The sequence below is a fragment of the Meriones unguiculatus genome, chromosome 5 (genome assembly GCF_030254825.1).
Source record: "Meriones unguiculatus strain TT.TT164.6M chromosome 5, Bangor_MerUng_6.1, whole genome shotgun sequence".
In the NCBI taxonomy this organism is placed as follows: Eukaryota; Metazoa; Chordata; class Mammalia; order Rodentia; family Muridae; genus Meriones; species Meriones unguiculatus.
Window position 1 is genome coordinate 8,154,140 of NC_083353.1, and position 25,009 is coordinate 8,179,148.

At 38.9% G+C, this 25,009-nt stretch overlaps 1 protein-coding gene across 2 annotated transcripts in view; it reads left to right on the forward strand.

The window, feature by feature from the left end:
- Positions 1-25,009, forward strand: part of Ctnna2 (catenin alpha 2) — a 1,157,068-nt gene that overhangs the window by 857,606 nt on the left and 274,453 nt on the right. For both annotated transcript variants that reach the window (XM_060383518.1, XM_060383519.1), the window contains exon 8: positions 19,035-19,115. In XM_060383518.1, the coding sequence (XP_060239501.1) occupies positions 19,035-19,115 (81 nt within the window). The remainder of the gene's footprint in view (positions 1-19,034; positions 19,116-25,009) is intronic.

Here is a 25,009-nt window from a genome sequence, read left to right on the forward strand (position 1 = left end):
ACTGTGTGTATGTATATGTTGTGAGTGCTCATGCCAAGGCATGTCGTAAAGTTCAGAAACAGTATTCAGTTATCACCTTCTACCATATGCGTTCCAGGGATGAAACTAAAGTTGCCAGGCTTGTCAGTAAATGCTTTCATCTAGTGAGAAATCTCACTGACTCTATTTTATTTCATGAAGTGTTAGGGCTCAGGGTTTAATTCAAGGACTCTACCTGTAGTCCAGATCACATATAAGAATGTGTGTGTGTGTGTGTGTGTGTGTGTGTGTATAGCATCTGTTTCTTTATCACAACATTTGAAACATTTCCCACCCCGAGTCTTAGTACCATCAAACCTTTGATGAGCTAAGATGACTGTTGGATTTTGCATGATGGCTTTCTGCGTCTGTACATGGACAGAGTGATGGATCCAGAAAAGGAGGGGATTTTTTTTTTTGAAATTGCTCTTCTCCAGGAATGTATAATTTATATCACCAGAGAATCTTGAATATAACATAGTTTGTCCAATGCATGCACAGTGTTAAGTATACAACTTTATTGTGTACTATCAAATGGAAATTATAGGAGGCCACGGGTTGCATAAGCTCTTGAACGGGGTCTTGGCTGACCATGCTCAGCACTGAATGGAGTCACTACTGCTAAGGCTGCAGAGCATCAAGCTGGAGGGGTTGCTTATCTGATCTGCTGATTGCTCAGGGTTGAGAGATAACCCAAATCTCCCCAAACAGGCTGTCTTTTGTTCTACTGCTGTGAGGATATACCATGAACACAGCAACTCTTATAAAGAAAAACATTTAATTGGTGCTGGCTTCCAGGTTCAGAGGCTTGGTCCACTCTCATCATAGCATGAAGTGTGGCAGCACACAAGCAGACATGGTGCTGGAGAAAGAGCTGAGATTTCTACATCTGGATCTGAAGGCAGCAGAAAAAGAGAAACAATGGGTCTGCCTTGAGTTTCTGACATCTCAAAGCCCACTCCCAGTGACACACTTTCTTCAGCGAAGCTGCACCTACTCCAATAAAGCCACACCTACTCCAACAAGACCGCACCCTATTCATACTACCCATTTCATCTGAATCTATGGGGACATTTTCATTCAAGTCAACACGCAGGCCAATTTTAATTAGCATGATGCCGAAGCTCCCGGTACACAATCCTTACACAAAGAAGGGTAACCCAAAGTTACTTCTGTCCAACTTGTCAGTGACTTGCTTATCATTCCCTTGCTCTGTCCCCACCTGGCTGAAAGTAACTTTGACACAACAATCCCCTGTTTTTGTTACCCATGTCTGCTTTCTTTAAGCCCCTTTCGATCCTCAGAAGCATTTTCTGCTCATCTGACCAAATCATTCATTCTGTTTTGTAGAATAAAGCACTATGGATTTTAGAAAAGAAAAAAAAAAAAGCCATTATACTCTTTAAGCTTATTTCTCATGTTGTCCTTTGAAAGGACATTTTGGATACAAGAGAAGTTTGATCTTTCTCAGTTGACAGTCCACTGGAGAAGCAACTCCTCAGAATTGCAGATAGAACTTTTGTCCTCTCCATATTCAAGTATGAAACAGCCAACATTTTCCTTTTATGCCTTCGTGTTAAGTATGCTGCTGACAAATTCCTTATCAAACAAACTTGTCACTGCCAACCTGTGTGGATTGGGTTTTTGTTGTTGTTATTGTTGTTTATTTTTATTTTATTTCATTTTTTTGGAGACAGGGTTTCACGTTGTGATCCAGGCTGATCATTCTATTCCTCTCCATCAGCTTTCTGAGTGTTAAGCCTATTGGCCTTTGTCACCAGGCACAGCTAGTTTTTGTCTTAACAGTTTTCCACAGTGCTGATCCCATCATTGGAAATAGCAGTAGCCAGTTGAGCTCAGCACATTCCAGTGACAGGAAAACTTTGCATAGTACCCTACAGCCCTTTCCTGCTGTGTTTTGGGGGGACTTGGAAAACTGGGAAAAAATCTGATTCAGAGGCACGTGGGTGAGCCTGTTCTGCTAGTTTCTGCAAAAAGGTTCATCATAGTTGGTTCCAAGGGATTGCCATTTCCTGACATCAGAAAGTTACAGCTCTACTATGTCTGGGAGAAGAGAGAAATGTGAAAAGCTAGGCATAGTAACGGGTATTTGCAATCCCACCACTGGTGAGGCAGAGACAGGGAGATCCCTACCTGTTGGAAATAAAATGTTGTTGGACTAAATAATGTTTATTATTAGCCCAATAATTGTTTGGCAGTATTATTTAACCTGTTATCACAATTAATATGACACAGGCACCTGTTAGATTTTATAATTGCCTTATCTTGTCTATTTTCCATCCATAATCTCACAAATACTTGCTTGTATTCTTTATCTGGGCCTTTCCACACCATTATTGGAGTCCTTCCTCCTTTCTGGACCATGTGGGTCCTTTTCCATGCTCACCAATCTTGGCATCCTCCTTTCTTCTTCCTGTCTTCATGATTTTTGTGATTCTTCTGAATCCAAAGCCTGGAAATCTTAGCCACACCTACCTCATTCTGTCCTGCCCAGGTTTTAAGCTTTTTAATCAGCCGACCAGGAATAATGTCTTAGGAATGTTTACACAACAAGGATATGGCAGTAACTGGATCTTGAGGGCCAATAATTAGCATCAAAATACAAACCTCAGACCAACCTGCAACACTTACTACTTTCTGTCCAGGAGACATACCTGAAATCCTACTCTAGGTTCAATGACACATCCTGTTTCAAAACAAAAACAAAAACAGGATGCAAGGCGATCTAGATCTAAGAAGATATGTAATGTTAGCCCCAGGCTTCCATATTTGCACATACACATATATACACCCACACTCCCCACACTGAGGACAGAAAGAGTAAGGAAAAGGGAGGCAATAATTATTTTCAGCGTATGGAATCAGAAAAAACAGGCTTCATTGACTGTAGGCTGCTTCAGGCTATGAAGTTGGGAATAGCAGCTATGCTATCATGGAATTTTCAGGGACACACTTCGCTTTGAGAGCTAAGATGTAAATTATGATGGAACAAAGAGTTAGGGACTGGGAGAAAATTTTTATAACATTCTGAAAAATCAGCAGAATTTACACTTTAGTTTACCAACAAAGTCTCCCCAATATTGCCTAGATTGGGGAGTGTTTTGCTAATTTATTTAAAAAAGAAAACATTCCATCTTTTAAATTTGTGTGTATGTTTTGTGTGTGTGTGTGTGTGTGTGTGTGTGTGACAGACAGAACAACACATGAGAACTGATTTTCTCCTTCCATCAAGTGGCTGCTAGCAATTAACTCAGGTGGTCAGGTTACAATTGCCCTTACCTGTTAAGCCATCATCCTGGTCCCTGCCTGTCTGTCTGTCTATTTGTTTATTTGTTTTTAAATTTTTGGTGATGGTGGTTTGGTTTTAATTAATTTTATAACTTCGCCCTGAGGCTCTCTATGCCTTGGTAAGGTCAGTAGACCCTTCACTGTCATTGCTGTTTGTGTCCAAGTACCTTTATTTGATGCCACTCTGTAGATAATGCAGGCAGATAAGGGGTATGGAGAAGCAATCTAAATTTTTCTTTTGCTTGTGCAGAGAATTTTGAAGTGGTATAAAAGGATGTATTTACTCTGTGTTGTTTAATTTTTCAGGCAGTACAGCTCTTCTTTTTTAATTAAGTGGTTTGGTTTAGATTCTCATGCATTTGAGATAGTGACTAATTCATCAGGAATTAAGCAGAATTGTTGTAATTGTGAATCCTTGATCCTATTTCAGTCTCACACCAGTGAATGATTGCAAAATTTATAATTAGGTTGATGAAGATGTTTTTATGGGAATCTGAACTGCAGATTCCCCAGAAATAGTTAAAGACAGTCTGATGGCTGAAATGACTTGTCACATTGGCACTCAGTGATTTACCTCCTATTTCCAGGCTTGTCTGGAATTGAAACTTTATTAAACCTTTACTTATTCATTTTTAGGTATCTCTATGTATTTGTTCATGTGTGTGCATACCACAGTATACATGAGGAGGCCAGAGGAGAGCCCAGGATTTTCTTTACCACATGGGTTCTGGGGATGGAAATCAGGTTAACGGGCATGGCAGCAGGCATCTCTATTTGCAGAGCCATCTCTCTGCCTTTTGTCTGTAGTTTAAAAAATATACCTATTAAAGAAATAAAAATTTTAGGGCTAAGGAGATGGCTTAGCAGTTCAAAGTTCTCTCTGCTCTTGCCAAGGACTCAGATTTGGTCCATAGAACACACATGGTGGCTCACAACCAGGTGTAACTCCAGTTCCAAGGGGTCTGACTTCTGACTGCCTGGAGCTTCTGCCTGGACAAAGTGCAGTAAATGCGCTCAGACACACAGAAATAACAGAGAATTAGATATTAAAAACAATTTTGGGGTATAATTTAATGGCAGAACACTTGCTAACATATATAAAGCCCACAGTCTGCTGTCAAGCTTGGTAAAAAAACAAACAAATATTTAAATTAAAAAATAAGAAATAATATTCTTACTCAAGGGCTAACTAAACTTGATTTCTTGGGAGTGGGACCAGTCATTTGTATGTGCAACTACTATCTCATGGTGCATGTGGTGACTGGAGGAAAACTACATGGAGTTGGTTCTCTTCTTCCTTTACATGAGTTCTGGGGATTGAGCTCAGCTCATCAGGAAGAAAGTGCTTCTTTTCATTTCATTTCCTGCTTTATTTCATCCTCTGATCTGCATATGCATTGTTGCATATGTGCAGACAGACAGACAGACAGACACACACACACCCCATTCCTGCATGCAGGGACAGATAAGATAAAAGTTTCCAGAAAATAAAAAGTCAGATGAACTAGTCTCAGCGACTCTTTGGCTAGAATCATGAGATACTTACTACACCATTTATCTATCAACAGCCTGGCATCTTGGTTCATCTGGAATTTATATTAGCAGGTAGACATTGAGTTCTGCCTTTGTCAGAAGGTATGTTGAGAGTGAGAATCTGTTTCTTAGATTTGGGGACTAGATAAGGATAAAGAACTGGGACATACTATCAGACACCTGTCAAGTTCACAGGAAAGCTGGAGGAAGGTAGGAGCCACTGAGAAGTAAGCCACTCCCAAGAATATTCCCTGGTTCTACTCACTTTTTTTTCCACCCTATTCACTTTTTGATTTATAGCAGAAGACTATATTGCCATGAAATTCTGAGAAGTGGGAGTATGTACACATTTCTAATTATAATTCAGGTACAGTTTTTTTTTCTCTGTGTGTTTTGTGTTATTTGATTTTTTTTCCCACTACAGTGACAGTAGGCAGAGTACTATATAAACTATATATACATCTGTTTTTTTTAAAGATTTATTGTAGTCTTGTGTGTGTGTGTGTGTATGTGTGTGTATGTGTGTAGAGAGAGAATATATATGCAGTGTCTGAAGAGTCCAAAAGAGAGTGTTGGACCTTCCTGGAGCTGGAGTTTCAGACAATTGTCAACTAACTGACATAAGTGCTGGGAAACAAAATCAAGTCTTCCATAAAAGCAATACGTGTTCTTAACCACTGGCCCATCTCACCAGCCCCTATACACATATTTCTTGAAATTCCATGGAGACCTAGAAACTTTTAGTAAGATTTCAGCATAGGAAGGAAAGACCTCAGTGTCTGCCTAGATACCATGTGCGTTCTCACATCTCCCCCTTAATAGACACAGTGTACGCTACAGAGAGCAAAGTGTAATTTTAAGAACCTTGTAATTCTTTACAAATTAACACAGCAGATGGTGTTTATGGGAGCCACATAGTGGGAAATATTTGGGACGATGTGAGACATGTGTTCCAGGGTGCTTAGTTTAGTTTTGAACTGTCATGCTGAAAAAATGCACTTTGCTTCATAAAGTTTTCATTGGTTCCAAGGGGGAGAAAATGGCCCAAGAGATGATTCTGTCATGGTCCAGACACCAAACGTTTTCACTGAGACCTTGAACCACTGGTGTTCTCACAGAGCTCTGTGGTGACTCCTTATTAGGGAGTGGTGATCGCCTATGATAGTGCTGGAGTCAGGGACTTCATGCCTCATGCCTGACGTTTGGATAGCCTTTGGACCTTGAGGAAGAGCCTTGGCCTCTGGTAAACCAACAGCAGCGCACAGCAGCTCTAGATGGAGGCTTGCGAGTTTACAAATAGTTGACACATATATTTAGTTGTTTAGGTTTTCCATGTAACGAAATAGAAAGCATTGCTCTGCTCTTTCATAGTGATATCATTTGACTCATAACTTGGACCTGTGCAGTCTTTTTTTTTTTTTTTTTTTTCTCAAGCAAGAATGAATGTTTGGAAGGAAATGAGGAGGGGAAGAAGGCTTTGAAACAGGTAAAGACAGAGCCAGAAATGACAGAAAAAGGTTAAGTCTAACCTTTTTAACATCTTTGGTAAAAGAAAGGCAAGTGAGAGTGGAACCTCTCCCAGTGATCAGGCAGAGTGGCTCTCGTTTCAGCATTTACATGGAGATCTTATTGGTGTCCCAAGACCCTACTCAGAATATACCTGTCCTATACATTTTATATCTTCTACTTATAGTCACCCTCAAGCAACACTTTGCTATATTGAAGGCCACATGTATTCTTTAGTGAGTCTTTTTTTATTTTTTATATTAATTATAGTTTATTTACTTTGTATCCCAGCTGTAGCCCCTCCCCCATTCCCTCCCAATCTTATCCTCCCTCTCTCTTCTCTTATGCCCCTTCCCCAGTGCAATGATAGGGAGGTTCTCCACCCCTTCCATGTGACCTTTGTCTATCAGGTCTCATCAGGACTGGCTTCATTGTCTTCCTCTTTGGACTGGTAAGGCTGCTTTCTCCTCTGGTGGAGGTGATCAAAGAACCAGCCCATGAGTTCATGTTAGAGATGGTCCCTGTTCCTATTACTGGGGAACCCTCTTGGACACTGAGCTCCCATAAGATACTTCTGTGCAGGGGTTCTAGGTTATCTCCATACAAGGTCCTTGTTTGGAGTCTCAGAAAAGACCCCTGGACCCAGAGTTCTTGGTTCTGTTGCTCTCCTTGTGGAGCTCCTGTCCCCTCCAGGCCTTTCTATTTCCCCCTTCTTTCATAAGATTCCCTGCACTCTGCCCAAAGTTTAGTGAGTCTTAAATCCTTGTCTCATTCAATACTCTTAAAAGCACTATTGCATCAAATAAGTTTTCATTTGGTATTCTGTATCTTTGTGCTTAGCTGTCATTCACTTGTCTTTGATCTTCCAGTGGTATGTACATCTGATGCATGCACACAATACTTTGTTTTTGAGGAATTTCCATCTTCTTGTGTAGAATATGTTCTGAGCAGGGAAGAACGAGAATGAATGCATAGTGTAGATAATACTTAATGACACGTGGAAATAGTATTATGTTACTATTGGGGGACACTCAGTTTGTATTTAATCACACTTCTGCATGAGAGTAGTCAATATTCCCTAACACCAAGTCCATATCATATAATCATGTCTACTGACTAGAATACTAAGTTGCTTATGTCCATTACATATTCAGGTATACAAAACTATATTTCTTCTTAATTTTCTTAGCATCTTTTTTGACTGAGGTGTTGTGTCAAAAGTTTCAGAGTTCAAGCAAATGTAGCTGGTGAATGTTTTCTGGTCATTGGACTCTTGTGCTGCTTCTTGGAAAAATGGGTATTTTATGACAAGTTTTTGCACAATACTGGATGATTTTATTTTATTACTTTTCTTTTATGATTTCATAATGCACACATATATGTATATGATGTATATGTATGTATATATTTACTGTGGGAAATTTTCAGGTTCCATTATCTTCTTATATCTACCTTCTTTTTAACTGAAAACCTCCCTTTCAACTCTTTTACTTTCTCTTCTTGTTCTTCTTGTCATTATTCTCGTTGCTGCTGTTTCTTCTTCTTCTCCTTCTTTTCCTCTTCCTCCTTCTATCTCTTCTTCCTCCTCCATCTTTGAATCATAAACACTCAGTGAGTGTCTATGTACAGGTGGGATGAGATGGAATCTCATGATGCTCTTGTACAGATAACCACAGCTCCAGTGAGGCATATAATACTGCACTCATGTGAATACTCTGCCTCTTATATTCTTCCCACCTACTCTTCTGCCATGTTTGCAGAGTCTTCATAGGGGTGAAATAGATGTCCTATTTAAGGTCAAGTACTCCACAGTCACATATTCTGCACAGTTCCACCAGTCGTGAGTCTCTCTATTAACCACTGTCCACTGCTAAAAGAAGCTTTTTATGAAGGCCGAGAGCAACACTAGACTATGGGTATAAAACCCAGTATTTAGAAGACAGTTTGACATCATATTCACTTAGCAAAATAACCTTAGCAGGTTCTTCTCTAAAGACTGTGAGCTCCTGGCATTGGGTTCTTGATGAGGTCTACAGTTGTAGGCATAGGTTCTCTTTAGAAATAGTTTCTAATTAGAAAGATACAACATAGACTCTTCCTGATATAGCTTACATGTTTTTCATATTACAAAACATGAAATTCAGTGAATGATGCAAGGGTTTCTTGTAATATATAATGATTGCTTAGGCTGCAAATCTTTGTAAACTCTAACTAGCAGAAGTAGCTACAGGTATGCAAAGATGCTGATTGTGAATTGAGAGGGCAGGAAAGGACGATGGAGGAGTTTTGTTGTGAACTAGATCCTCATATGTCAGTAAACATGGTTCAGAAAAGCCAAGGCTAAGGTCTCAGCATATGCCTATCATCTTTAAATTAAGCCTGAATATTTATAACTTTTCTGTGAGCTTGCATGGATGGACTAGTGATGTTTCAGCTTCACCATAGTGTAAAAGTGATGCATATTCAGTATGAATTGTACTTTGAATTTTTGGTTTGGTTCTTCTAGAAGCTATCTATAATTGGTTTGGCATTCTTACCATTTCACCAGTGTGGATCCAGTTACTGAATTTTATGTGTGTATGTCTGTCTGTATCTATGTATGTGCGTATGCATGTATTTTTGAGGTGGTAGAAAATTCCAAACTCCAGGGATCTTTTAGGTGTTTAAAGCTTTAACTATATCTTAGTTGCTTGGGGGAAATGCACTTAAAAATGAAATGAAACTTTAAATTTCATTGAACTGTTAATCATTTATTCAGAGAGAGAGAGAGAGAGAGAGAGAGAGAGAGAGAGAGAGAGAGACTTGATGAGCATGCATCTAATCAATGGGAGTTTGCACTTGGCCTGCCTGCTTTCATCTCAGCTGTGAAGATGAAATGGCATCTTTTAGCAGTTTGCTTCATTCACACTCTCTTGCAGGCTTAGAAGGAATATATAGTTAATTAACTCAGGCTTTTAGCAATCACCACGCTTTGGGGGTGACCCAGTGAAAAATATCTTTTATGCAGAGTTGCCTGGCAATTTATCAGTGGTGATGACACCTGTGTTGATAAAATAAATCAGGGAGCCTAAATTGAAACACTGCACAGGTGCAAATCATATACTTCCTATGGCTTTGAGCAGCAACTTGTAAAGTAGTGAAATTTATTTTTAGGATTCCATATTTTCCAAAACACCCATTATTGCCTTTCCTACCTATTTCCTATTCCCAAGTGCCTATTGGAGCCATCCATCTTTCTATCTATACTAGAGTATTTCCTAAGTACTTCTGATGAGTTTTGTGCTGAGTCCTTGGGAGAAACTCAAGCATTCTTGACCTATAAAAATCTTGGCTTTTCTTCTGCAACGACACAGAACTTGTTAACTAATGCAGGATAGAATATTAATTTCTCCATTATTTGATGTGGTACCTAATTGAAGAATGCACTCAGAGGAGAAGACAGCATTTGTGTGCTGGCTGGAAGACTCTTGGAGAACGTATCTGTTGGTTCTTTCTCGGCTTCCTGCCACTTGTCTCTTTCTGTGTTACCTGTTTCTGACATTCCACAGTCAGTTACAGGGTTACCTGCTACCGGTTTCTAAGTCTTAGAATTAAAAGCTCCTTTTTCCTGTGGTTTTGCTCCCAGTGGACAAACCTGTGGATTATTCCCATATGTTTGGTTGTTACAACTTTATCCCTTACCAAGGGCTCCTTAGTTGGCACTCAGAAAAAAAAAAAACTGGAGTTCTATTAGTGAAATATCATATATACTGTGGTAAGAACATCAGAATAATGGCAGCCCATCTCCTGTGCACATCATCTTATTTGTGTATGGAATGACATTGCAATACAGATGTCCCGGACTTTGCTGGGCTAGTGAAATTTCAACTTGACCATGAGGTGAAAAGGATGTATATTCAGTTGAAATTATACTTTGAATTTTGGATTTGGTTCTTCTAGAGGCTATTTATAATTGATTTGTTATTCTTACCATGCTGGGCAACGACAACAAGCCACAGTTCCCTGTCATGTGATCATGACCCTAATAATTAGTGAGCATAACTCTAAGCTAAAACAATCAGTGTATCAAATGTGTTATTTATCTACAACACCTTCAAGTTGCAGTGAATTTATAAGTACATAGTTTTCTCATACATTGAAAATTATCTGTGCTAATGAGCAGAAGCTGAGGGTGTTACCAACAAATTTCTTTGATAATAATATATTGTGTATTTACGGTTCTTTGACAATGTCAAAGCAGAGAAGGACAGAGAAATCACAGTTCCTTTTTCCACCTTTATCTCTTACCATCCCCCACCACTCCAGGATCCAGGAAATCTGGGCGGTGGCTGATGTGGTCAGATGATGGATTTGCTTTGTGGCCTCTTCTCCACTTTCATCCATTCTAAAGAGATACTGCATCTTTCTTTTCCAAGAAAAATGTTCTTAGCTAGTGAAAAGGAAATATTTAGAAAGGTCCACATGCTCAGACAATGATTTATACACCGCATAAAGGTATTATGAAATGCTCAAGCTTCTATAAATAATAACACTATTTGTAATAACAATATGATTTCTGTATGCAGGGTTTGAGGGTAGGCGGGCAACCTTCCAAATATGATAGGGTGACTGTTGGATCGATAGATAAGTTTTCCTCCTCTCTCCTGCTGTCTAAATCATAGGGTTAAATGGCAGCAAAATGTGTTGCAGGTAGAATGCAGGGCACATTATTGCTTTCTGCCATTCTGATGATTGCGACTTTCACTTCTTTCAAATGACAACAATTTGAAGACTGGGGATTTATTAGCTCCTAACACATCCATCTATAAGAGTCAGAGCTACGCATCATTTTGAATATTCCTTATACAGTTAGTTTCATTTTCAAGTCCACATGAGGGAAAGAAAGAGGGTCATACATATTTGTATTACTACTGCCATGCTTGGCATACTTATGCTGTGCTCCAAAACATGGCTGATGTGAGTCTGTGGTTCCAATGGGCATCCTCCATGCTATATTTGTCTTCATAGATCTTCCATGAGTTCACCTCCTCTTTTCATTTTATACCCTTTGTACCTGTTTGCTTCCCATTGGATGCTACCTGTATTTAATAAACCATTTTTAGGTGAAAAGAGGGACTGGAATGAGAATGTCCTTGAAAAGATTAGCAATTTTTAGAGATTTGAAAGTTAATAATTCTTAATACTGTGCTGCATAGATCACAAAGTTAGTCTCAGTTATGTGTCATTTGCCATGTCAGTGTGCATATATTATATACATCTCCAGGATTTTCAGGATGATGTATGTATCATCCATCTACTATAGACAGAGAAAAGTTTAATAGTAATAGCAATAATAATTGATACTATTTTTGTAAACAGGGCTCATTCAGGCATCTCAGGCTGGTCTCAGAGTTGCTCTATAACTGGCGATGACCTTGGCTTTCTAAATCTCTTGTTTCTCACTCTTGAGTGCACTTGAAAGTTTTGCACTATGCAGCATGGTTTAGGTAGTTCAGGAGACCCAACATAGGGAGAGGTGCATGGTAGACAAATTCTCTAACCAAGTGCACTAATGTCAGCTGGAGAGAAAAGCTTTCTCCAGTGTCAAGGGACCTTTTATTTTGCAAAGAGGCAGAAGGTAGTATGATAAAAGATCAGTGAAATCCAGTATTATACTTTACCTAAAGATTAACTGTAAGGTTTCAAAACTTCAGTGAGTGTCACAATAATTTTGTTTAGAATGAAACAGGAATTTTGAAGGTCTCCTCAACATCTGATGTTTTGGCAAACTGGACTGAAGCTGACAGCCAAAATCTGAGAGAATAAAGACATCCTCTGAAAACCCAAATCAGGAAATGTATTCTCTTTGTTCTTGTCAATTCCATCCATGGATCCACCCTGGACATGTTTGTAAAATAACAGTCTAAGTCTAAAACAAATAGAGTTCTATAAACATGCACTTCCCTAGCACAGCAGATGGCCACTGGGATAGGCGCCCACAGCAGTGTGGGAGAGCACTGGGAGTGTTGTCTTCTTTTAATAATGACACTTACTAAATGTTATCTTTACTGCAGGTAAAGATAAAGAAGATGGACTAGTGAGTTGGCTCTGTGGGTAAAGCACTTACCATGCAAACATGAGGGACAGAATTCAAATCCCTAACAAGCATGTGAATGTTAGGTAGACATAACAGTATAATTAGTAATCCCAATGCTTGAGAGTCAGAGATCAGATCCCTGGGGCAAGCTTGCTAGCCAAACTAGCCATATTGGCAAGCTCTATGTTTAACGAAAGAAGATACTTAACAGCAATCTCTGGCCACTACACACATGTACACATATTCTCATATACATGCATATAAAGATGCATCCCCACATAGGCAAACATACAGGCAAGCAGACTACATACACGTAACAAAAAAATGTGAAAAAGATAAAGATAAATGGGAACAGGTCCAAGAATAAAAGTGCAAAAGATTAAAGAGAATAACACCTCAAACTCATGTTTTATTAACAGCCTTTGAAAAGAAACACATGACATTTTATAATCACAGAACTTTGTTTATTTTGAAGCAGGATCTCATATAGCTCAACCTCTTGGGGGACTCAGTACATAGCTGAAGGTGATCTTAATCTTTTCATTGCTTCCACTTCCTAAATGGTGGGATTACAGCTACACACCACCTTATGTCTTGCCTCTAGTTTCTAAATCAATTCTTTTATTTACTTATTTTATGCCCAATATGCCCACTTAATTACTCCAAATACAGTTAAAGCTTTTTATATTTTAAGCACATTGTCATCATGATTGGTCATCCAGCAAACTGTTAAGATGGGGCATGCATTATGCTATATATTGTACTTACAGGAAAACAGACACAAAAAGTAAGGTATAGCAATAATTTAGGATCACAGACTAGTCACAGTTAGCTGGTACTGTTAGGAGGCAAGTCTGTCTGCCTCTCTGAGTGGATGGTAGTCATAACAGAGTTTCAAATCTCTCTGTAGCTAGTTTCTTTGAAGAGTAAACTTAGGACCTTGTAAAGATGAGGCAAGGGCTCTGCCACTGAGCTATGCCTCCAACCCTCTTTTTGCTATTTATTTAAAGGTTGTATTAAGTTGCTTTACGTATATGGGTGTTTTGTTTGCACATATGTTCATGTATACCATGGGCATATCAAGTACCGATGGAGGATAGAAGAGGCTACTGAATCCCCTGGAACTGGAGTTACAGACAGTTTTGAGTTGCCATGTGGGTGCTGAGAGTTGAAACTGGGTCCTTTTGAAGAAAAACAATGCTCTTGACCACTGAGTCATCTCTACAGTCCCTAGTTTTATTTTGAGACAAGGACTCAACAAGTTTTGCCTGACCTCTTGTTCTAGACTAATTATTTATATGAGAGGCTTTCTTTTTTAATATTAAAAAATAATTTTATACATTCACTTGTATCCCAGCTGTAGCCCTTTTCATCTTTCCCTCCCAATCCTCCCCTCCCTCCCTCATCTCCTCCCTGCCCCCTTCTGAGTCCACGGAGAGGGGGTGTCCTCCTCTCCTTCCCTCTGGCTCTAGTTTATCAGGTATCTTCAGGATGGTTGCAATGTCCTTATCTGTAGCCTAGCAAGGCTGCTTCTCCCTCAGAGGGGAGGGAAAGCTCATGAGTTCATGTCAGAAACAATTAGTGTCCCCCTTACTAGGGAACCCACTTGGATACTGAGCTACCATGGGCTATGTCTGAGCAGGGGTTGTGGGTTATATCCTTGCATGGTCCTTGGTTGGATAAACAGATGAGAGGCTTTCTGAAAAGAGGGAACCTTACTTTTTCCTGTTAATGTAGCTCAGCAATGATCCTGCCTCACAAATGTGTATTTGACATTCAGGTTATTGATGCCACATGTGAGACACATGCCACATTTTGCTTACAGAAAGGAACAGCTGAGCCTTCCATGTTTGTCTGTAATAACCCCAGTCACACTTTAGCACTGGTATTACCTCTGGGTGTAGAGGTACCACATTCATCATGTAAAATCAGAGAACATCAAGCCAAATTGGAATATTAGATAATGATTATTGTATTTTTAAGTTCTAGTTATGAACTTAATTATGAAAACATACTTTAATTTTTGTTGAGAAGTTATCTTGCCCAGGATAGCCTTGAACTTGTCATGCTGCTAAGGGTGATCTTGAACTTCTGCTCTTCCTCTTCTAAGTATGGGATTATAGATAAGTGCCATTGCACCTGGATTATGCAGGCTTAAGAATGGACACTAGGACCTCATGTCTGCCAGGCAAGCATACTACCCACTGAGCGACATTTACAACATTTCCCAATAATTTTTTAGCTTTTTTCCACTAGAAGTCGTTTTATTTCTATGTTCATTTAGAACAATAATGTAACTAGGTTTTCTCCTAATGTACGTGACCAGGATGATCTTATGTTCTTGGCTTCGCGGACATTGTCAGATATGGACTCCATCTCATGGTGCAGGCTATAAGTCCAATAACAGGTAGTTGGTTGTGCCTGTGACACTTGTGACTCTACTGCACCAGTGTGTATAGTTTACTATTATCCTTAGTTTTTAAAGTAGGAGATAGTTGATGCAGGGCTTGTTTCAGACTCCCTATCCTAAATCATGCCTTGTCAAATTGTGAATTGGCTGATGCAGAGCTCGCTTCAGCAGTTCTGTCTTAAACTATGCCTTGTCAGATTTTGTCTTAATTTACATTTTATGTCTATTTTGTTTTACATGGATTTTTTTCTGCTTTCATTTTGCTGGTTTTAAGAGTGCATTAAACTATTTATTTTGATGAATAAACTATTTATTTTGGTGAATTCTTTGATGTTTCCTTAATCTTAGAACCATAGCCCAGTGCTTCCTGATCCTAGTCTTATGATATTTTCTATTGTCATTTTTCTTGTTTGTGAAACGAGAATAAAGATGTGTCATGAGCAGAATAAGGGGAGCCCACTATCTAACATTTCTGCATATTCACTAATTATTTCCTATAGCCAAGCTATCTTAATTTATATTGTTTTTTTTTTTAATTTAGCATTTTAAAATCTTTTTGGTGGTAGTGGTGATGGTGGTGATGGAAGCGTGTGTGTGTGTGTGTGTGTGTGTGTGTGTGTGTATGTGTGTGTGTGTGTGTGTGTGTGTTTGTTCATGAATGTTAATGTGGACAATTGTGTACCACTGGGGGTGTGTGGAGGTCAAAGGACAGTCTAAAGTTTTGGTCCTGGCTATCCACTTTACTTAATACAGTCTCTCTTGTTTCCTTTTCCGTTGCTTATGGTCATATTTGTTGGTCTGTTCCCTTCCATAGATTCTTCTGTTTCTGCCTCATGTCTCCCTGTAGGGGTTCTAGGATTACAGATGTGTGTGCTTCTACATCCAGCTTTACTTCGCTTGTAGAAATTTTAACTCACATTTGCGAGGCAAGTGCTCAACCCATGAAATCATGACCTTCATTTTTTTTTAAACAGGTGGCTATTTTCTTGCACTACCCAAAATTTAAGCCTAATTCATAACTTTTAATTATTTATTTATTTTTAAATATTTGATTGTTTATTTTTGAGACCTGGCTTCAATGTGTAGAACAGGTTAGCCTGGAACTCACACAAATCTGACTGCCTGTCTCCCAAATTATTTAATGAAGTGCACAACCACACACAGCAATTTTTACTTTTTGTGTAAGTTTTTATTACTCTAATTAATGGAGATGAAATGGGAAGTGTGTTGCTCTCATTGGTAGTGAAGATCCCCTCCAAAGGACTCTGTAATTTGGTGGCAAACAACAGTTTGGAAAAGAATCAGAGGAGAAACGGCCAGTGGCTTTTGAATGGGTGACAACCTGAGTATCGGAAGGCTGGATGCTTGGGCCTTCTTATGTTCCTCTGTTTTTCAGGAAGATCAGACCACTTCATTCTTCTTCACATACTCTTGCTTTCTTGAAACTATTTGTAGGCTGATATTTAAAAGTTGTAAAATGTTAGCCTCTTTATTTTAAGCTCTTCCTACAAACCACCTCAGTGTGTACATCTGAAACAGTCAATGTGAGAATTCAGAGAATGGGGAAGGAAGGGTTTGTAGAATTTTAGACAACTAAAAATATGTATACATATGCCCTGATTTTTGACTTTTCATTGAAAATCCTGCAAGTCTATGTATCACATATTTGTTTAGGAAAATTGGCTTAATTAAGCAAGTGTCAGAAAAAAGTGGCTGCTTCAGCCCAGCGTTCAATTCTCATGCTTATGTATATGAATGGGCTACACCTGTCTATGCTTTTTTTTTTTTTTCATGTAAAGAGACCCGTAGGTGCACGACACATGGTCACATCTTTCTTCCAAGCAGATCATCTGTTAGGCGGAATATGTCATCTAGTATCTCCCTCATTCTTTGCTCAACTATGGAGCTTTGTCTAATGCTGTAGAGATGGAGCATAGAGCAAGAGATGACTTGCCCGTAGGAATACAAATAAAGAAATATTAGTGTATTAGACTGAAGTCTTGATGATTTAGTAGTTTTCACACTTAAAAAGAACAAACATTTTCTCATGTGTAGAAGATGCTCGTGCAGTGTTCATAGAACTTTGAATCCATGGGACTCTTGTCAATGTTCTGTTTTTGTTTTTAAACGGGTAAAAAAAAAAAGCATATAAGTAATCCTTGAATTCTTATTTTTGCAGAATTAAATTTTTTTTTAATTTATTCACTTTGTATCCCAGCTGTAGCCACCTCCCTCATCCCCTCCCAATCCTGCCCTCCCTCTCTCTTCTCCTATTCTGCCATCCCCTTCAGTCCACTGATAGGGAAGATCTTCCTCCCCTTCCATCCGACCCTAGCCTATTAGATCTCATCAGGACTGGCTGCATTCTCTTCCTCTGTGGCCTGGTAAGGCTGCTCCCCAACACACACCCCTCAGGGGGAGGTGATCGAAGAATTAGTCAGTGAGTTCATGTCAGAGACAGTCCTTGTTCCCACTTCTAACCCACCTGGACACTGAGCTGCCATGGGCTACATCTGTGCAGGGGTTCTACATTATCTCCATGCATGATCCTGGATTGGAGTATCAGTCTCACAAAAGACTCCTGTGCCCAGATTTTTCAGTTCTATTGCTGTTCTTGGGGATCTCCTGTCCCCTCCAGGTCTTTCTATCTCCCCTTCTTTTATAAGATTTCCTGCACTCTGCCCAAAGTTTGGCTATGAGCCTCAGCCTCTGCTTTGATACCTTGCTGGGTAGAGTCTTTCAGAGGCCCTCTGTGATAGGCTCCTGTCTTGTTCCTTGTTTTCTCTTTTTTCTCATGTCTATCCCATTTGCCTTTCTGAATGAGGATTGATCATCTTACCCGGGGTCCTCCTTCTTGCTTAGCTTCTTTAAGTGTACAGATTTTAGTATGTTTATCCTATATTATTGTCTAATATCCACTTATAAGTGAGTATATACCATGTGCGTCTTTCTGGTTCTGGGATACCTCACTCATGATAATCTATTCTAGATCCCACCATTTGCCTCCAAATTTCATGATTTCCTTGTTTTATATTGCCGAGTAGTATTCCATTGTATAAATGTATCACAATTTCTGTATCCATTCCTCCATTGAGGGACATCTGGGTTGTTTCTAGGTTCTGGCTATTACAAATAATGCTACTACAGACATGGTTGAGCAAATGCCCTTGTTTTGTACTTGAGCATATTTTGGATATATGCCTAAGAGTGGTATGGCTGGATCTTTAGGTAGCACTATTCCTAATTGTCTGAGAAAGTGGCAGATTGACTTCCAAAGTGACTGTACAAGTTTACATTCCCACCAACAAAGGAGAAGTGTTCCTCTTTCTCCACATCCTCTCCAGCATGTGCTGAAAATGGAGTTTTTTTAAAAAAAACTTTTCTTTTGTATGTGTGTGGTATGCATGCATGTATGCATGATCTTATGTGTGCACACGTGTGTGTGTGTGTGTGTGTGTGCATGTATCTCTGCACATATGTGTATTAGGAACTTTCTTTTATTGCTCTCCAACTTAATCACTGAGGCAGGGTCTCTTACTTGAAGCCAGCGCTCATAGGTGTACTAGCTCTTCTGGTGGGCATATTCCAGGGAATTACCTATCTCAGCTCTCAGAGGGCTAAAATTACAAGTGGGTTACTACACCAACCTAATGTTTATCTGGGCTCTGAAAAAACAAACTCTGGCCCTCAGGCTGTGCCATATTCAGTATTTCATCCACTGTGTCATCTCCCCAGTCCCTGCGAATTTTTCTTTAAAAAAACATTTCATTTGTTCTTTATTTTATTCATATATTTCTGCTTACATAATTAAGAATCCCATTGTATTGTCTTTGAAATGGAAAGCCGACAACTTTTGTATTATGAACTTTATTCACAAATGGCAGGAGAAGACCAAAAAGGATTGACAGGGAGTTGAACATAGATATAACTCTGCTGAGAACTGACTCTTTTCTATTTATATTAATTTATCTTTCTATAAATATATTCTGTTTATGTTAATTTATATCTCAGAAAACATAACTTTAGTGATGAAACCCTGTTTATAAACCCTGTTTAAAAACAAAAGGTTTTTTAAAATCGGTTGGATTTTGCAATTTAAGTATTTTCCTAAATTGTCTTGAACTTTTAATGTTCATGATAATGAATTTTATAAACCAGAAATGATGTTTCTTTTCTTAATAGACTGGAAGGAAAGAAAAAGGAGACCCTCTCAACATTGCAATTGACAAGATGACCAAGAAAACAAGAGATCTGAGGAGACAGGTATGCTTTTGTTTCTTTCTGTTTTTACCACAAAGTACTTTGTAATGGTTTTCAGAATGTCCCTTTCCATGGTATCATTTTAGAACTTACTGATTCAGGTGGCCATTTGTCATCTCATTTACATACACATAAACAGAGGTCTATTAGAAATTAAAAACTGCTAAGCCAAGCAATGACATGTCTGCAAGATTCATGATGTCAATAACCCAGAAGGTAGCCTCCCACAAAACAGACATGATTTTCTCAGAGAGGAACTTGAATTCTCTACTGTGGACATTTGTTTTTTAATCCAGACAGGCCAGAGACCTGTCACTGATCTGTGATAGTTCTTACTAAACTTTTAAGGTGTTGAATGATATACTGGATTGCTAATGTTTAATGTGAAAGAAAACTCTTAATATGATAGTTTCATTAAGATCAAAGGCCCAACATATTCCACTGGAGATGGAGTCTATCACTTTTTTTTTTTTTTTTTTTCTGAAAACCCAGAAGCAAAATAAGAGTTTGTGGTATGGATTAAGGCATGAATTAAGTGGCCATTGATTATCATGAGTCTGATGGCTCCAGTTTTGTTTTGTTTTGTTTTTAGGGGAAATCTTATCTGGGGGAGGGAGGTGATTTTATTTTTTTAAGTGACAAATGTGTTATGACCATAAACCAATATTGATTTGGAAGTTTTTCGATTTTGTCTTTAATCTTGGAAATTATTTCTAATGATTAAGTGGTATATCTAATAAATAAATTTTCATTATTACTAGATGTTTTCTAAGGTTTTTTTTGTTTTGCTTTGTTTGTTTTTAAGAATATATTTAAGACAATGTTTTTCAACCTTCCTTATGCTGCAGCCCTTTAATATAGTTCTTCCTGCTGTGGTGACCCCAATCATAAAATTATTTTATTGGTACTTAATAACTTTAATTTTACTACTAGTATGCATCATTATGTAAGTATCTATCTGACATGAGATTCCAAAGGGTTGCAACACATAAGTTTGGAACCACTGACTGATGGCAACTCAGCTGACTTTTGAGGTGCTCTGAGAACACTGAAGCCCAGATTCTGACAAGCGTGGACTTCTTGTGTTCCTCATTTACTGACATCTCCTGCTATCAAGGGACCACAGAGATTACCCCAGAACATAGGTTGCACACACATAGCTCAAAATGAGTTTTTCCAAAAAAAAAAAAAAAAAACCCTGGGTTCAGATCTTAAGTGATATATTAATATTTGATTTAAAAATAGCTATTTTCAAGCTAGAGAGATGTCCTAGGTATTAAGAGTATCTGTTCCTCTTGCAGAGTACCCAGGCTTGCTTCCCAGCACCCATGTGGCAGTTCACAGCCCTTGGTAACATCTGTCGTGTTTTGGTTGACCTCAGATGGAGATGGTCTGGGAAACAGTACTGGTTCTATGAAAATATCCCCCCCTTTCTCCACCTGTGCTCATTCAGCTCTTAACTTTATGCTCCTCTGAGTTATTTTGCTTTCATTGTTTTAACCAAAGAACCCAAGAACATAAAAACCTTGCATACTTTTTTTCAATTAGATAATTTTAAAAGTTTTTCATTTATCATTTTAAAACCAAGGATAATTTTATAACTTTTTGTGTTTTTTTTTTTTCAATTTCATTTTATTTATTGGTGGTGGTAGGGCAATCTGTTTTTAAACAGGGGTAGATTACTCTTAAACAAAATGATCCTAGATAGTTTTCCCTTAAAGTCAAGCATCTTGTTGTTTAAATAAACTTGTTTAAAATGAAAAAAAAAAATCCAATGATGCCCTCTTCTGACCATTACAGGCACCAGGCTCATATATCATATGTTCTACATAATTTCCAATTACACCTCTTTATTGTCTTCTTTTTGTTACTCACTGGTTTCATTAGTCCCTATTGCCCTCATAGATAGTTTATATCTACTGCCCCCCCTCCACACACACACACACAATTTTGTGTAGGTTTATAAAATACAGGAACAATTATCAAGAAAGGACATGATACTTTGCTTTCTGCAACTGGCTCAATTCATTTTGTCTGGTTACCTCCTGTTTCATCTGTCACTGGAACCATTTTTATATTTTTCCATGATGAACCCTGCTTTGTAAGGTAGTATGTACACTATCTAGAGGAGATTGTGTCCCATATTTCTATCTCCCTGACAAACACACTTTGAGTCCTGCCTAACACCCACCCTATATCCCCCTGGAAGCTTTTGTATATGCCCATCTTCATGACAAAGTTGGTTATACTAGTCAGCTAGAAAAAAACTACTGCCGAAGGCAGCACCTGCTATGTTTCCTGCAACTGTGGAAAGATTAGATTGGTGCAGCTGCATCTACCACCATTCATTTCTGTAGTACACCAAGCAGAGAAGGGATTATCAAGGAGCCAGGACAAGAATGGCTATGGAGAGCCCTAGCTGTGTTTGAAACCAGGAGAACACGCACAGCTGTGTTTCTTTCTTTGTTTTTGTTGTTTAAATTTTTCTCATTGTTGGAACCAAGTGCTTTCAAAAGTAATTTAAAAGAGGAGAGATCCATTTTGGCTTTTGGTTGGAAGGTACACAGGGCATCATGTTAGGGACGTCACAGGTGAAGATCTTGCTAGGTGGAAGGATGGAGGATGAAGCTGCTTGATCATGTCTGGATGGATCAAGAAGCAGAGACAGGGTAGAGAGCAAGGTGGGTGCATACTTCAAACTGCACCCCCCTCACAGAGACCCATTTCCTCAGCTGAGGGGCTGCCTCCTAAGGATTTCCATGTAATCCCCCAGAACATCAGCAGAAGCTAGGGGTCAAGTATGGGAACACTGGAGCCTGCAAGAAACATTTTTTTCATCCCCTCCTTTTTTAAATAGATTTTTTCCTCACATAATATATTCTGATTACTGTTTCCTCTTCCTCTACTCCTCCCAGCTCCTTCTCACCTCCCCTTCCATCTGCATCCACCCCAAGCCCTTTCTGTTCCTCATTAGAAATAGGTTTCTAAGGGATAATAAAACATGATAAAATAAAATATAATAATATGAAACAAAAACTAACTCATCTAACTTGGACAAAACAGGGAGACAAATGGAAAAGAGCCCAAGAAAAGGCATAGAAAACAGAGACCTACTTGTTCACACACTTAGGAAGTTCATAAAAATACTAAACTGGAACCCATGATATAAACACAGAGGACCTAGTGTAGACCCATGCTGGGTCTGTGTTTGCTGTCTCAGTCTCTCTGAGTTCATATGAGTTTTAATTATGTTGATTTAGAGGGCCTTGTCCTCCCGGTGTCTTCCATCTTCTATGGATCTTACACTCTTATCTCCTCAGGCTTTCCTTGAGCCCTAAAGAGAGGGATTTGATGGAGCCAACCCCTTTAGGGCTGAGTGTTCCAAGATCTGTGAGAGACATTTTTTACATACAAACCATAACACCACAGTTCTGTTTGGGAGCTTCTGGGCTGTCACCAGGATATTCCTGGAAGGAAGGTATGGTTCACAGTAATATCCCCCACAACACAAGAATCCTAACCTCTGGAATCTGAATGTTTTCCTTTGCCAGTAGTCAAAATATTTTAATGATGTTTCCTTTTTGTTGTTTTTGTGTTGTTGTTGTTTGTTTTTGTTTGTTTGAAGCATAGCATAGAGCGAGGCATGGTAGAGCATGCTTGTAATCCCAGCACTCAGGGAGGCAGAGGCAGGCAGATCACTATAAGTTCAAGGCCAGCCTGTTCTACAAAGTGAGTCCACAACAATCAAGGCTACAAAGAAAAACCCCTTCTTGAGAAAAAAATGCAAAAACAAACATAAAAGAAATATAGCATAATAAAAAAATTGCCCCTTTTGGTTTTAGTAAAACCAGATAGAGAGATGGACAGTTCTGCCTAACATAACCTCTCAGATCAATTCTCCATGTCTTATCTGGTATGAAATGGTATAGCTAATAAGAATTAGGAAGTTAATAAGAAACCATTGAGTTATAATAAATATCTTGACCCAGCCTCTAAGGTTGTAGAATGATTCTAGATATCCTGTTTTCCTACCTCCACCCTTTTTCTTCCTTCAAGACTGTCTCCCTCATAGCCCAGACTATCTTTGAAGTCACAGTAATCATCTCCCTCCAGCTCCTGACTGTTAAGATTATAGGTGTCAGCCATCATCCCTGGCACTGGTGATTCCATGTCTTGGTCTCCTGCTGAAGTAAGGAGCCAGACTCATTCTGTAGGATCTCTTTGAGCTACAGAAAACTGTGTGACTCCACACAAAAAAATATTTACTTACTTCTTGTGCCAGAGGCACTAAGGGGTAATAATCAGATTTTAGAAGCACAGACAAGGTCTTCCAGGATTGCTGTTATTTAGACTTTCGAATAGATTATAAACATATGCTCCTACATTTCCTGAGTTATTGCTTCTAAGTGGGGATAGTCTTTTACATTCAAAAGCCAGCATCTTTAGCTCACTCTACTTGGGGATTGGTAGACCACCACTATGCCCATTTTATTAAGAAGAAGTGGTGAGGGAATTCCCAGAATTGTCTTTTAGCAGAAGAGAGTGGTAGAATTTGCATGTTTCTAAGATAAGCCTACTGGAGAGCTGCACTCAGGGAAGTAGGCAGAACATCATTGTTTTTATGCCTGCCAGTTTTTTTTTTTTTTTTTCTCTCCTCACATTTGCAGGAATGAGGATTACAGGAAGATTGTTTCATGGTATTAAGATGCAGCAGTAATAGCACAATATCCCATCACATCTGTGGATTTGGTTCAAACACCTTTCTCTTTCTTAATATGCCTTTCTTGGACTAAAATGGTCCCCATCTGTCACTTCCATGGATACCCATATGTTGGAATATTTTTATCTTTCTTTCCATCCTTTCTGTCTCTCCACATTTACCTGTATGGCACAAAAATTTTCACTGATCTAAACTGAAGCTTGATTTGGGTGGAATATACAGTGACTAATTTTCCTGGCTCAGCTGCATTCTTCTTCCTTTTAAATTTGGGCAGTTAGGAGCTGGACATAGGGATCAGCAGTGAAGAACACTTGCAGCTCTTCTCAGCATTCATGTCAGGCCACTCACAAACCCCTGCTCCAAAGGATTTGATACCTTTTTCTGGTCTTCATGGGCACATGCATATGCGTGGCATACAGTCACACAAACACACATAAATACAAGGAAAATCAAATACATCTTAAAATTAAAAAAAAAAGAGGTCAGTAGTTAGTTAATAGAATTAAAGGAGTTTGCTCCTGGGTATCAAACACAGCAGAATATTTCCTGTTGTTGATGTGATTTCAGCTGCAGATAAACTTGCCTGGTAACAGATTATAAAGGAAAACCCCTGGTAACCCTGGGCCATGTCCATAGACACGTGGTCTTCTTTCCTTTGTTACAGGAGCCCACCGAGATGACCATTCAGACTCAGTTTATAACCAATTGAAATTCTTTAGTTCCAGCTGAGACTATACTTGTGTATTCTGGAACCAAGTATAGCCCTGATCATTCAGATGAAGCGGCTTTTAAATACAAAAATCACATTCTGGTATCTTGCTCTGGAGCTGCAGAGGGAGGGTCTGCACAAGCAAGCACTTTGGCAGAAGCTGAGATCAATTAGTTAACTTTGGTATATTGGCTTCAGGTCTGAGAGGAGTGTTGGATAATTTTCCATGGGATTCTCCATCAAGGAGATTAAATTCTAGTCAAACTTGAAATGTCTTCAGCAAGAATACAAGATGGGGGAATCTCTGCATTGTCTCGCTCTATCATGCCTTGATGTGGTATTTAGAGAAATCAAATCTGATAGAGATAAAAAAGAGAAAATCAAAGATTGAAGTTAATGAGAATTAACACACATGGCTTTTCTGCTTTTATGTCTCCTGCACTTCCTCCTAGCCCTTAGGAAGATCCC